At 39.9% G+C, this 15765-nt stretch overlaps 1 protein-coding gene across 1 annotated transcript in view; it reads right to left on the bottom strand.

Annotated features, from left to right (window-relative positions):
* The window catches only part of SLC38A1 (solute carrier family 38 member 1), a 61153-nt gene that overhangs the window by 23027 nt on the left and 22361 nt on the right, over positions 1 to 15765 (bottom strand). The window contains exons 3-4 of the mRNA XM_054989205.1: positions 12000 to 12075; positions 10458 to 10573 (exon numbers count right to left, since the gene is read on the bottom strand). Of these exons, the coding sequence (XP_054845180.1) occupies positions 10458 to 10573; positions 12000 to 12075 (192 nt within the window). The remainder of the gene's footprint in view (positions 1 to 10457; positions 10574 to 11999; positions 12076 to 15765) is intronic.

The raw sequence follows: 15765 nt of genomic DNA, 5'->3' as shown, positions 1-15765 counted from the left end.
CCTCCATGATCGGGGAGGAGGGGCTAAGGGAGAAGCTACAGCAAGAGAGAGGAATCAGCAGACATTCCTTTGTCCTTCACCAGGGAAATGCCCCATTGTGCTGGCGGAACGGCAGTTAGGATCCAACCCACTGGAACATCAGTCACCCTTGCAACGTTCATCCGAATCAAAATAGGACGTTTTTAACCAGACAAAAGAGAGAGTTTGTTTTCTGTAACCTCTGTATCAAAGTCTGAGGAGATGACTAAAATTAAGGGGAGAAATCAACCATACAATTGAAAGGATTTCAGACATCCATCCACCTATACCCCCCCAAATATCATTCTCAAGGGAAGATGATTTCCATTATTGAAAAGTCAAAGGAACAAGGAATGTTAGTTTGCAGGATAAATAGTCAGAACTTCTAAGAAAAGAAACAGTACTTCAAAGGCATCCACTGCTACGTTACCCCCCCAAAAGTGAACTTATAACTTTTAAAAAATCCTAACAAATCCATCAACATTAATATATTTTATAGAAAATGGTATGATGGAGAACATAGAAGTGAAAAATGCCAGTATCCCAATTCAACAGGCTTAAGAGAGTTTGTAACACACAGAGATGAGGACATTTTAGTTCAGAAAGTTAAAAACTCCTTGGGAGGAAGAAAACTGTTTTTATCATAGGCTGTGGTCAGATCAAGAGCTGGCTGTTACAGAAAGAAATGAAATTGCCAAGTAATGATGACTTCAAGATTCTCCAGTGGTGCTTAGTGAACTAACATTTGGCTAACAATTTCCAATAAGATGGTCCACAGTATAAGATTTTCAGTACAATCCTCTGCAGAGATCTACTGATTTCAAAGGATGTGTGCGTGTGCGTGTTGCATGCCATTAAGTAGCTTCCAACTTATGGCAACCCAACAAATGAAAGACCTCCAAAATGTCCTATCATTAACAGCGCTGCTCAGATCTTGCAAGTTGGAGGACGTGGCTTCCTTTATTGAGTCTTTTGGGCCTTTCTCTTTTCCTACTACCTTCCACTTTTCCTAGCATTATTGTCTTTTCCAGTGAATCTTGTGTTCTCATGATATGACTAATGTATGATAGCTTCAGTCTCATCATTTTAGTTTCTAGGGAGAATTCGGCTTGATTTAATTGAGAACCCACTTATTTGTCTTTTGGGCCATCCATGGTATCCATAAAACTCTCCTCTAGCACCACATTTGAAATGAATCAACTTTCTTCCTGTCAGCTTTCTTCAGCGTTGAACTCTCACATTCATATATAGTTATGGGGAAGACCATAGTGTGGGTTATCTTCGTCCCCAGTCACACATCCGCATCCTTAAGAATCTTTTCTAGCTCCTTTATGGCTGCCCTTCCAAGCCCCAATCTTTTCCTGATTTCTTGGTTGCAGTCTCCCTTTTAGTTGATGATTGAGCCAAGAAACAGAAAATCTTTAACGATTTCAATTTCTTCAATGCCAACCTTATAACTGTATAATTCCTCAGTAGTCATTACTTTTGTCTTCTTGATATTCATCCTACTTTAACACTTTCTTCTTTAACCTTCATCAATAGTTGTTTCAAGTCTTTGTTTTCTGCGAGTATTGTAGTGTTATTTGCATATGTCAAATTGTTAATGTTCCTTCTATCAATATTCACTCCAGCTTCTTCTAAATATAATCCATCTTTCCTTATGATATGTTTTGCATATAGGCTGAACAGATAGGGAGACAATATACATTCTTTTCTGACACCTTTGCCAATTGGAAACCATTCTATTTCCCCATATTCTGTCCTAACAGTAGCCTCTTGTTAAGAGTACATGTTGCACATCAAAACAATTAGATGTTGTAGCAACCATTTAATTTAACACCATCCATAGCTTTTCATGATCCACACAGTCAAAAGCTTTGCTGTAATATATAAAACATAAACTGATTTTCTTCTGAAATTTGCTTGTATGCTCCATTAGCCATAGTAAATTTGTAGTGTGATCTCTAGCGCCTCTTCCTTTTTAAATCCAGCTTGAATGTCTGGTATTTCTCATTCCATATATGGCATCACTTTGCTCGCATGGGAAATTAATATGATGGTCTGGTAGTCGCTGCATTCTTTCACATCCTCTTTCTTTGGAAGTGGAATGTAAATTGAGTGTTTCCAGTCTGTGGGCCATTGTTTTGTTTTCCATATTTGTTGACAAATTCTTGTTAAAATTTTGATGAAATCAGTTTTTGTAGGTTGAAATAGCTATATTGATATCCCATCTACTCCTGATTGTTTCTTCCAATTGCTTGGAGTATAGCTTCACTTTCTAAGATTTCAGATTCTTCATCAAAAAACTCTTCTTTGAAGGAATATATCATCTTTACATCTCGTCTGTATAGATCAGTGTATTGTTTCAATCTTTTCTTTATTTTGTCCTGATCGGATGCTGTATTTCCATGTTGATTTTTCAGCATCCCTATCTGTGGTTTGAATTTCCCTTTGAGTTCCTGGATTTTGTGGACCAGATTTTTTGTTCTTCCTTTTTTTTGTTCTTTGTTCTTTTTTTTGTTTTTCATTACGTTATACTAGTTATTATAATAGATCTCTTTGTCTCTGCATGCAAGTCATTGAAAAGCTGCATTTAGAATTCTGATTCTATTTCTGTCATCTTTTGCTTCTCATCTATCTTAGGTAATTTTAAGAGTTTTCATGTGTCATCCATCTGGACTTGTCCATTCTTTTGGCTACGGGAATAGTCTTTACACATTCTTCCTTGATAATATCTCTGGTTTCAGCCCACAGTTCTTCTGGTTCAGATAAACTAAACTCAATAATGCAAATCTGTTCTTCGTATGGTCTTTAAATTCTTCAGGAATGTTACTTAGGTTATATTTTGACATTATGATCCTTTTAGTGTTCAGCTTTATTCTAGTTTCTGATATTAACAATTCAAGGTCTGTACCACAATCAGCTCTGGTCTTGTTTTAGCAGAGAGAATAGTGCTTCTCGATCTTCTGCTTCCGATTATGTAATCAATTTGGTTTCTGTATTGATCATTCAGTGATTTCCATGTATATGATCATCTATTCGGTTCAAAGGGCTTAGAGTGGAGTAATTCAGCAGAGGATGGCACTGTAATAGTTCTATGGAGAGTTGTATCCTTCTAAGCCCATTGACTTCAATGCACTTAGAAGGATGTAACTCCACTTAGGAGGCACTGCTAATGTTTACTAAACAGTAAAGTGCCAGGAAAGATATGATGAAAAATGGGACTTAAAAAATCTAGTTCTCAATGGCAAGTCCCCTTTTTGAGCCCTAACTATTTATATAGTGCTGGCATATTATTCTCTTTAGGGTGGGGTTTACAGTCCACAACAAAGACAGAAAACCTGGCTGATTTTTTTGAAAACATCTTATCCAATGCAGCATTTTAAATATATACTAGGTTTTTATTAGGTAAGCTGGAAGACTGAAAATAATACCAGATTTATCACAGAATAAACAGTTGGATTCTAAAAGTGGGAATGCATGATCAATTGGTGTTTTACTTTGCATTGTATAATAGCATACATAGGAAGCCCAAGGCAGTAAATTTTCGTGGCTTTTGTTTTGACTTAATGACATTGATCTGGAGTATAGGGAATCACATGTGGGTCAAATTATTGCAAAGCAAAGACAAAAGACTCCAATTATTTGTTAACAACACTTTCGATAGTATAGCAGACAAAGTCAATCACTTTAGATAGTATAACAGATGGAAATCCCAGCTACCATAAAAGGCATCCCAGATGAACCCTTTATGGTAGCTGGGATTTTACTGGACAGCCACCAACAGTGACTTGATTACCTTACCTTTCAATTTTTATACAAATAACACTGCTGGTTAGATAAAAAGTTCTAGATTGCCCTTCTCATCTGTCTCCGGTGCTAAGCTTTCAGTACTTTTTGACATATGAGCCATCCTCCTCCTGTCAGTTATTTGGATACAATAAATACATCGGTATTCTTTTCCAGAGTACAAATGGCCACAAAACTGAACAGAATTAAAACTTTAAATATCTAGTAATTCTGTTTATGGAGAACCTTTCCTGCAGCATTCATGCAATTCTAAACCTTTAAGATAGCAAAAGAGCCACTTGCTAGTTCTGATAAATCCAAATCTTTATAGGAAAATCATCACCCTTATTTTCTATGGAGCTGAACTGTGAAAATCTTCCAAGTTATATAAAATTAGTTCCCCTCCCCCCGGCCAGGGGTACTCAAGCGACAAAGTTACGAACTGCACTTGGGCTTCCTTATATTCAGATCCAGATACATAAAGCATTCCTGATGTACTTGATTAAAGTTTCAACAGATGCCCATTAGTTATATTAACAAGCTGTGCAGAGCTCTGCTTTTAAATGATCACATCTGTATAACTCCTGAACAATGTTGAACCTGAGATACTAAAAAAAGTTTTTAAGACTCTGTCCTGGACAGAGAGATTTTTTCCCAAATGTGATTTCTCTTGGGCTAAAGGTTTATTAAGGTCAGTCATCAAATTATACATTTGGAACTTCCCATTTTATCTACTTAGCATAGCATTTACATTCCAAAACAAACCTTTGGGTTACATTTTTAAAAAAGCCTCAATAGGCCAATGTTCATGTTTGCCCAATATGTTCAGTATTGCCTTTTATAAAAATCCTTCCAGAAATAGATTTTGGCTGAATAGATTTTTGTTCTGGATATTTACCCTGACATGTACTTTAAAAAATTGTCTGGCCAAGACAAATTGCTGCAACAGTGTATAAAATCTGAAGTAAACATGTTCAGATCTCAGTTGTTTGCTTAGGTTGATAAAATTCTACAATTTCTCTCTGTTTTGAAACCCTGCATAATTAACAACAAACAAGATTCCTGATTTCTGTACTGTACTTTTAGGACTGAAGGCTGAATACATCCCGAGACTTCTATGAAATCTGCTGTTATGATGTATGGTTTTAAGATGGAAATCAATTAACCACTCTACTCGGCATACAGTATTTTGTGTACACTTGCATAGGAAATCTACTGAAAATATTAATATAGTATGAAAGTCTATTACTAACACATTGACTGTTAAGAAACTATTTTGCACTCTCAATATAGCCAAGAGTTCTATGCTGCCATAACAATCTCTGCTCAATCAACAGTCCTTCATTTTTGACAAGGAAATTAATAAAGTCCCTGACACATCTGTTAGGTGTTATGAGAGCTCTTTGGAAAAACATCATTCCTGTGGGAGTCCTTGAAGAAAGAAAAATCAAAAAGAGTCCAGTAGCACCTTTAAGACTAACCAATTTTATTGCAGCATAAGCTTTCGAGAATCAAGTTCTCTTCGTCAGATGCATGATACAAACTGGTCAAATACAGAAGAGGAGGGGGGAGAGGGGAGAGAAGGAGAGGAGGGACAAGATGCAATTAGGGGGGAGGCAACCAAAACATTCCTTTGCTAGTAAATGTAAACATCTCCTTTTGGTGTGTAGTCAGTCTGCCCTGTTAGTTTGCAGCAGTAAAAGCATCCAATTTCTATGTAGTATAAGCCCTCGATAACCTCAGCTCTCCCTGCCAGATGCATCTGACAAAGAGAACTGTGGTCCCCGAAAGCCCACACCAGGCGTCACTGGGCTCCCCTAGACCACGCCGCTGTAAAGGAAATCTGTTACCTGTGATAATGTGATAACCATTCAGAGACTATGAATGGTTATCACATTATCACAGGTAACAGATTTTTGATTTTGCTACTACAGACTAACACGGCTAACTCCTCTGGATCCTTGAAGAAAGAAAACATCCTCTGTGCATAAAATGTGACCGAGGAGCATATGAGTACCTAGTCCCAGTTGCTACCAATCTGGCATGGGGGCAGGGAGGGAAGAGACTGAGATACTGTATATCTCAAGGAGATAGTTAGGTAGGTAGTCATGTTGGTCGGCAGTAGAAAAGCAGAATTTGAGTCCAGTGGCACCTTAGAGACTAACAAGATTTTCAGAGTGTAAGCTTTTGAGAGCGACAGCTCCCTTTTCAGACTGTCTAGCTTGTTGGTCTCTAAGGTGCTGCTGGAGTCAAATCCTGCTGTGTATCTCAAAATACTTTGTGTGATGCTCCTTAACAACTGAGCAGGGTCACATAGCAGTTCTTAAAATAATGTAGCTAGGCCTGCTGCTGAACATGCTTCAATTCAAGCCAGCAGCAGTTTTAGCCAGTGTTTGAGTAGGAATAAACCTTCAGTGGTGGGCATTTAATCACAGACGCCTGTTACTCAGCCCCAATTAATAGTTTCTGCAACAGAAATAGGAACCAAGTGTCTAGTAGGTTAAACTGTAGATGAAAAATGATGGATTGTCTTGCAGAAGTTTAAAAAAAGGAACGATTTTCTAATCTGCTGTCCTTCTCTGCCCTTAAAGCTTTCAGAGGTTGCTGGGTGTAAACCTGGCTTTTTCCATGCCTTTCAATAAAGCAGCATGAAAAGACTGCTTGTTGTAGAGGTTGTGGCTCAGACAGACTGACTAGTGCCAGTACCATCCCATGGAGTGGTATGAAAACATTAACGCCGCTGGCTTTCTGCAAATCCAAAACATATGCAGAGAAGCAGAGCAAATTCTGGAACACCCCAAAGAGTTCTCTGGTTTCATGTATTAAACTAGGCTAACAAAGCACGTCAGTCAAAATTCACTATTAAAACACAAAATCTTTAAAATTATGCCCCCAGTTTCAGAACTCTCCTTTGCTGATTTTTTTAATTACATTATGAATGGAAGAGAAACAGCACAGCAGTGATAGCGCCATCAAACTGCTCCACTACTAGAATTGCTAGGTCCAGGTTGTAAAATTCCTGGAGATTTTGGGGATAGAGCCTGGAAAGAGCAAAGATTGAGACGGGGAGGGACCTCAGCAGAGCATAATGTCATAAAGTCCACCCTCCAAAGCAACTGTTTTCTCCAGGGGAACTGATCTCTGTAGCCACTTCCTGGAGGTTGGCAATTCTATCCATGACATCCAACTTTCCTCAAATAGCATCCTCATCTTCAAGCATTCAGAACGACATGGCGAATCCACTGAAGACAAAAAAAATGTTCTGCAAATATTTTGGGTGGATGCAAAATGTTTGTGAGACAAATGCCTCTCACTTTCAGTGAGAAATGGGAAGTTTTACATAATTTGTTTGGAGCCTATGAAAGAGCTCAGCAGCATGACAAGTATTAGTGGGGAAAGATCAGAGCAGGAAGTAGATGGCATAAAGTCCTGAGGACATGTTTGGAAAATTTTCACTTGAGAGCGGAAGTGTTGTATAGTGGTTACAGTGTTGGCCCATAAGCTCTGGGAGACCTAGGTTAGCTCCTCTCTCTGCCATGGAAGTTTGCTGAGTGACCTTGGTCAAGTCACACACTCTCAGGCTAACCTACAACACAGGGTTGTTGTGAGGATAAAATGAAGCAGAGAAGAACAATATAAGCTACTTCTGATCCCCATTAAGGAGAAAGATGGGCTATAAATAAAGTAAATAAATAAATATTGGGCTGAATACCGTTTTGTGAATATTTACTTCTATTTTAACTTTTTAAAAACTATTTGGAAGCTGCACTTCCCCCTTCTCATTCTGCAGCACACTGTAGGGATGCCAGCTTTTCAACTGACAACTGTAACTGGGCCTTTAATGGCACCTTGGTGTGTGGACATTAGCAAATGATTATATTCAGGGCTTTTTTTCTAGCAGTGTGCCAGCACGTCTTTCCACTGCACTGGCCTCCCTTTTGGCCCATGGACTTGGGCCTCCAGCGTAGTGAATATCGTGAGTACTGGCATGTCCTTTTCCTGTCATTTTCTCTTCAGAGTGGCAAAAACTGGACTGTCTGCTGGAAGCTACTTTGAGGGGTTACAAGCCAGAAGGAAAGCCAGACGGAGTTCAGACAGTCCATGCCTATGTTGCCAGGGGAACTGATGGAAAGGCGCCAAACTGTCTGGCTTTACTAAGGGCTGACGAATGCCACAAAGAGGGCTTGGAACGAACACGTTCGCCAGGAACGGGGCCTCACGAACAGCTTGCTCAGGAACAGCAGATCGGGCTCTTCGTGGTTTTTTTGTTTGTATTGCTGTTCGTGCCCACCTCTAACCACAGGTAGACTGAAGAATAAAGATTTTTAGTTACAGTGTAAAACAAAAACAACCTGCCCCCAGCATACATAGGGGTGTTAAAAATTATCCTTAACTTAGAAGCAGTTAGTTGTTCCTTCATAACACAGCGAGTTCTCATTATATACTTAGCAACAAATCTATGCATCCAGCATCCCATTCAAGGCCAAGCTTGTGCTAGTACAGTTGATCAACTTGCTTCTCATGAACTGTAGCTAAGGCAGGATTCAGAAGTTTCTCCTGCATATTCCACTGGCTTGGATGGAAATTACCCAAGAACACAATGATACATTTCAATGTGGTTTGTGCCCATACTGTCTCACCCTATGCAGGTTTATTAAGCAGTGAGTTCTACCAAATTCAATGAGACTTAAGTGCAGAAATAAATGAGCAGAGGGCTGCAGAGACTCTCTCTCTCCGTGGAATGTAAACAGCTGTCAAAATCTCATCCATTAAAAAATATGAAATACCTCTTTCTGGAGTTTCAGCTATTTTTATGCAGTTTTGCATGTGTGTATGTGTGGCACTGGTCCATTTTTAATCTATAAAATATGTTTGGTTTATGAGAGACCACCTTTTCAGGGAGGTCAAAACACTGTGCCTCATAGAAGGGTTTTTTTTTTTTAACACTGTGAAGTCACTGCCATGTTCTTTTCCACTCTTTGGCACTTCTAAAAGACTGAAACAACCAGTGCTTTTAACACACTCAAAAAAGTAATCATAAATTTGTCTTCATGCAACTTGACCTTCTCAGCTTGTTTAGCTGCTGCTAAGGGAAGCCCTCTAATGAAGGATCAACATATTTCAGTTTAGACAGGGATTCTTAAACAATGCGTTGGGATATACTAATCTCCGCTGGCATTCTTATGGGTGGGATACCAAAATACCAGTAGTAGGTGCTGAGGACAATACAACAATCAAGGCTAACCAATAGATAATTTACTGGTCAAACTGACTACTGACCAGTAGGTCCTGCACAATGACAAAACCTGCTTACAAAAATTTGAGAACCCCTCAGTTTGGACTCCTTCTGAACTCAGGAAGTGGAAAGTTTTCATGCACCCTATGGAATCTTCAATAGGCTGACATTAACCACGGCCGTTTTCACACTGCTTACCGGCTAAGGAACATTGCACCAAGCTCCCGGAACGACAGCGTCTTCCTGACACGATTTTGTGCAAGAACTTCAGTTCTTGTGTGAAATCGTGCTAGGAAGATGCCGTAGTTCCGGGAGCTTGGCGCAATGTTCCTTGGCCGATAAGCAGTGTGAAAATGGCCCATATCTTTTCATAAGTAAGTCCTACCAAACACAATGGTTAGATAATGCATCACGCACTACACACACAGTAGGAGACAACTCTATATATCAGTGCTGTAAATTCTGAAGGCTTCTGTCCTAAGCATACTTTCTTATAAGTAAGATAAAAGTACAAGCTCTTACTTTCCTTAGGATTCACAAGCCTGAAACAAATACTGGCTCAGAATAAGATTATTCCCTTTATGGATTTCACTCTTTGAAGTGACCTATTTTTAAATGAAGTGCTTTAATGTATTATCATGTGAATCTCATTTCCTAAGAGTGGACGGGCATGGGATTAGAGTGGAAATGTGTCTTTTAATAGCATATTTCTAACCATTAGTTCAACAGGCAGCTGTCACCCTTCTTAATAAAGTAATTTCTTAATAAAGTAATTTAACATCTGAAAGATAAATGTTGAAAAATCCAAAATTAAGGTGTGTACAAAGAGTCATGATGACAGATGATACCTTGTTGTGCTTGATGCAATCAAAATATAGGAAGATATACTACAGCAGGGAAAATCCCCCATTGCTTGAGGTTCTTTGCCAGGATGAAACTGTAAAAGGACTATAGAACCTGCTATGTAAACATTTGTAAGAAAAAAGGTAGTCTTTCAGTACACTTGTCTGTCTGCACAAGTGTACTGAACATTAGCAATGACCTCTTGAGTTGCACAATCAGAGCCTACATCATTTATTAAAACAAAATAGACTGTAAACATTTGCTTCTCCTCCAAATGAATCATGTTTATAACCCTGTTCACAAGTTACAATGAATGTATGTACATCCTGCATGTATCTTTTTTAATGAAAGAGCTAACTTGCATTCAATTTACAAATGAAACCAGGAACAGTGCCTAGATAAATGTGGGGTGTATCACATGTTCAGCTGTACATATGTTGAATGTTACATGAGAAGTACTCAATACATAAATCAAGTACGTAGTGTACACAGATTGTACATCCATTCACTGTAACTTGTGACCAAGGCTTCTGTCAAACTGAAAGAGGCATCAATCACATAGACTACTTACAAAAAGAGCACAATTCCTGTGTTGGCCAAGGCAAAGGCAAGACCTAATATCCCACTGCCCATGATGGCATTGCTGAGATTGAAGACAGACATTCCCAACGAAGTTGTACCTGGAATCTGTAAAGATTTAATACAAATCATCTTCCTGATAAGCTTACAGCATATTATTTTCAGTCACAGGTGTTATATTTGATTCTCATTTTGGGAAGCATTATTATTTTACATCCACTTGCTCAATTTGCAATTCTATTTTGTCTGATATTTGATCATTTGCCCCCAGGAGTTCACCAAGAGGAGCAAAAAGAAAGCAGTAACGAACATGACTGCACACTAAGAGAAAAGAGCACACATCAATAAGATTTATTCCCCACGGACAAACTCTAGACCCTTGCTAATATTTTAAAAAAGAGCATAACAATGACCACCGGCAGATTTACTAATCTGTATGCATCAGTTAGCTAAAAAAAATACCAGCCACACTGTAAGGACTAAGCTAAACCTAAATGGGCTCCACTGGAGAAAACAGCCTATACACACTGTAAGGACTGGCACAGACTCTGCTGTCCTCCAGGTGAATTTCAGCCTTTCTTCTTAAACTTAAATGGACGGGCATTCAGTTTCTGCAAATCACAACAAAAAGCTCCTGCACACACGGAGCTCTTCTGTTAACCGCAGCTTTTTTACCTTCTTCCTTCTTTGTTGCTACTGCCCATTCCACAAGATTTTGGCTCTGTGCTGCTGCTGGCCTGACTTCAGGCTGCTCACAGGTTTTTAAGAAGTTTTATGCTTTTTATTCAGTCATCTCAAGTAGATATATGATTCTCAGTGACCATGAGCAAGGTCTTTTCAGTGGTTGCCCTAATGCTGTAGACCTCGCTCCCTCAAGTCTATTTGTCTATTGTATTTGCCTAATTTTGGAGACAGGTGAAGATATATCTTTATACTGCTCAGCCCTGGAAAATGTAACTTCAAATTTTCCATAGGATGCGTGGGTGGTTATTTTCCCTGCTGTTTGTTCTCTGATTTGGTTTTATTTTGTGGCAATAAAAAGCAGCGGTAGAACAGGTACAAACAAACTAGCAAACAAAAGCAAACCAAATTCACTTCAGTGAAAATGTTAGTAGTAAGCTGTCCTTCAAACTGAAGCAAATGACATGTTTGCTGCCTGTGAAGAGCGCCTCGCACCTCCCATATGAAAGCTAGATTAAGGTGAGAAGGAAAAAAGGAGAATCTTGAGAACATATGTCAGCTGCATAAGATACTGGCTGAGCTTCCATTTCCCTTCCTGTTGCAAGTATTAAAGTCAGGGACGGCCAGAGGTGTGAGCCTTTGGCAAGAGTCACAAAGGGCTCTTGGTCCATTGCCTGTGCCCCTGAATGCACCAGGCCTACAGGTCAAGGACTAGGCCAGGGCAAGAGGTATTGTACTGTTTGTTTGTTTGTGTCTGTCTATTTAGACTGTAAATTTGTATTCTGTAAGTTACTTTGGGACCTCACTAGGGAAAAAAAGCAGGTCATGAATAAATAAATAAAAGGGAACCTACATATTCATCACATTTCTTTTTCTCCAGGTGGCTGTTGGTTAAGCTTCTTCTGCTTTCACGATCTGAAATGAACTTGCTGAAAAAAACACCACAGCAGGATTTTTTATTATAACAAGACAACATACACAGCAAGAAAAAAGCACTCATGATATTGTTGACCTGTAATTGTTATTTAGTTTAGGTTTAAGCTAGTTCCATATTGCAGCATATTGTTTTACTACAGAGAGTCAGAATGAATGTATGTAAATAATGCAGCTGCGGAAGGATATGGCACCCAAGAAAAGACTACAGCGAAGTGGTCAAAACTCAAAACAAACAACTGTCTGAAATAGGTATATGAGACCAGCTCACAAATACACCACTCTAAGAACCTAATTCCCGCATTGTAGTTCTTCAACAAGAAAGGGCTTCCCTCAGAAATTTCTGAATGTGACAATCCAAGCCACTTTGGGTAACCCCATGTTCTAGTTAAGAGTGAGAGAAAACAAACCAAAGTACTCAGAAGTCTTCTTTATTTTAGTGGGGGAAGTTTAAACACTTTCCCACTGAAATCAATAGGACAAATCTTAAGTCTGGGTACAAACTTGAGTACAAAATACAAACTCCAGAGAAAACAGTGACTCCAGCCAGAGTCAACTGTGACTCTACTGAAAGAAATGAGACATAAGTCACAGCTAACATTTCACTGGTTTCAATGGGACATGGCCAGAACTACCTTTAACTGGGCTGTTAAATATGTGGGAAAGAGCAAAACAAAATATGAAAAACGGTGGATTGGGTCCTGTGATTCTCATCCACCAATTCTTGCTCTGATTTCCTTCGACAGAGGAAGGCTTCAGCTGACGGAGAGTTAAGATTTTCTCTATGGAAGAAAGATCTAAACTCTGTGCAGACAACCTATCCATGTACTGACTCACTGTGTGGGGAGGGAGAGTGGGTACGAGTGTGTTGGCCTCACTCCCACCTCTGTGCAACCATCTGCACAGCATGAATAGGCAGAGAAGTACCCACATGGATGCCCCTTCCTGACGATGAGCGACACGAGGAAAGCAGCGCTGCTGACCACCAGGAGGGGACCTACGCACAGGCACTTCCTCCACGCAGTCATGCCGTGCAAATGATGTTCAGCGATCACAAGCAGGCATGCCCATGCTCTCTCCCCACATACTGAGTCAACGTGCAGATGGGTTATCTGTGCAGGGCTTTAATGGAAAGAAGTCACTGGATACTTCTTAGAAGAAACCAATGATAAGATCCAATGCAGTCTTTTCAAAACAGTGAATTCTTCAGACTGCTAAAACTGTGATATTCCACAACATCAGATACATTTTCATTTCCAAGCATACAAACCCCCACCCAACTAAAATAAACACAAGTATTCATATTGTTGATGTTAGCTGCATGCTTTCTATCTGAGGTTACAGTAACCAGCTTATTCTAACAATTAAAAGACAAAAAAACTCCAATTAATGAAGTCGTTAAAACCACAAGATGCATACGCAGATAAAACTGTACTGAAAAGAGGCTTTTTTTATTCTGACTCAAAATAAACCAAATAAAGATTTGACCTACTTAGCTTTTAGTTTGCTTGACTCAAATGCAATAAATAGCATGACACCTCCTGGGGCTGCTCCAGAATGCAGGTGGACGAATGGATGCTGAATGCCCCTCTCTCTATTTTTTAAATAGCCTGGTTATAGGAGGAAAACTAGCTTATTAAGGAGAGGGCTAGGCTTTCTCCCCTTCTGCTAGACTCCTAACTTTTTATAGGAAGAGAATTTTTGCCATAGTGGAACATTCAAACATGGAGCCCCCCTGCCAGTAAAGCAGGGAAGGGACCGTGACAGAGTTAGAGCATGTGCAGAAGTTCTCAAGTTAAACCAATTATATGTGGAAGAGCTATTACTGCCTGAGACTTTAGAGTGTTAGTCCCAGTCAGAGTAGACAGTCCTAAGCTATATGGTCTTACTTGCCATAAGGGGCACCATCCTAGGCTGGCTATATTATATGTTCTTCATGAATATGGACAGCGGTTCTAATGTACTGCTGTTGTAGTACAGATGAATATGCAGAGCTCAACAACATTCAATTTATATACCGCCCTTCAGGACAACTTAACACCCACTCAGAGCGGTTTACAAAGTATGTTATTATTATCCCCACAATACCTTGTGAGGCGGGTGGGGCTGAGAGAGCTAGAAGCTGTGACTGACCCAAGGTCACCTTCACTGTCAGGCAGTGAAGGGGGGCAACCTCGGTGTAGCAAGAAATGAATGAATCTTTTTCTGACCAAAGGTATTAAAACTTCAGTTAATCAGCTTAACAAGGTAAAGTCAGTGTGATGTATGGTCTCAATTATGGACTCATATCTGGGTGACTCGGCTTTAAATCCACGCTCTGCCATACATTCATCCACTCGCTCACTCTTAGACTAACTTACCTCGCAGGACTGTTGTTGAGAAGGTAAGTGGAGGACAGGAGAATTATGTTAAGAATGATGTTTGTGTCCCCCACTGGGGAGAAGAGGGGGGGACAAATGAAAAATAAATTCTGCGCAACAAGAATTCTGGCTACTTTCTTCTACATATGCACTGAACTGAAAGACTTCAGACAGGATATCTGTGAACAGAGCATCTGTGGGGCTCCCACAGACTGAAAACCTGGCAGTTGAGGCAAAGCAGTTTAACCTTTTTTTCCTGCACTGTATTCTTAGCCTCAATTTCCCCTTCCCTGGCTACTACTTACTGCCCAGAAGAAGCCTATGGCTCCTGTATATTTTTTCCATCAGTCAAAACAGAAGCTGGGATGGAAGAGAGGCTTGAAAATGGCGAAAGGGGAAATTGATTAGCCCTTCTATGCAGCTGCTTCATTTTGAACTCCTATGGCTGCTATCTGCAGTTTAAAAAGCACACATCCATCAATCTCTTGGTGTCCTTTCTAGTTAAGTCCTATGAAAAAGGACTCAACAACGACAACAACATTCAATTTATATACCGCCCTTCAGGACAACTTAACACCCACTCAGAGTGGTTTACAAAGTATGTTATTATTATCCCCACAATACCTTGAGAGGCGGGTGGGGCTGAGAGAGCTAGAAGCTGTGACTGACCCAAGGTCACCCAGCTGGCTTCAAGAGGAGGAGTTGGGAATCAAACCCGTTTCTCCAGATTAGAGTCCCGCACTCTTAATCACTACAACCAAACTGGTAATTTTGGATCTTTTTAAGTTTAGAAGCAACATGGAGCTGGATCCCATGGATTATTCCACTAGAAGAGGTACTTTACTTTGACCAAAGGGGCCTCTCCCAAATACAAAAGGCTTTTCCAAAAAGCCTTCGCCGGAAGACTGTATCTTGGCTAGCGTGATGGATTTGTATTTTCCAACACTTTCCATTCTGCTTACTGCAGTGTATTCAAACACTCCAGCCCCCTGGGGACAAATAACTATGAATATCTTTTCCCCTCCATCCTCAGATACTTCATGGATTTGTGTTTTTTTAATTTATTTTATACCCTGCTTTTCTCCCCAACAGGGATCTAAAGTGGCTCATGTCACTGTCAACTCTTCCATTTTATCCTCACAACAACCTTGTGGAGATGGGTTAGGCAGAGAGACTGCGACTGGCCCAAGGTCACCCAGCACACTTTCATGGTAGAATGGCTATTCAACCTGGACCTCCCAGATCCTAGTCCAACCTCTACATCACATTAATGGGTTGGATCCTGTGCAAGTTCTCCAATGAAGAAAGGATATTCCAGCTCTTCTC

Source organism: Eublepharis macularius, chromosome 9, assembly GCF_028583425.1.
Source record: "Eublepharis macularius isolate TG4126 chromosome 9, MPM_Emac_v1.0, whole genome shotgun sequence".
Classification (NCBI taxonomy): domain Eukaryota; kingdom Metazoa; phylum Chordata; class Lepidosauria; order Squamata; family Eublepharidae; genus Eublepharis; species Eublepharis macularius.
The sequence above is the reverse complement of the archived record's forward strand: the minus strand, read 5'-3'. Positions and strand labels throughout refer to the sequence as shown.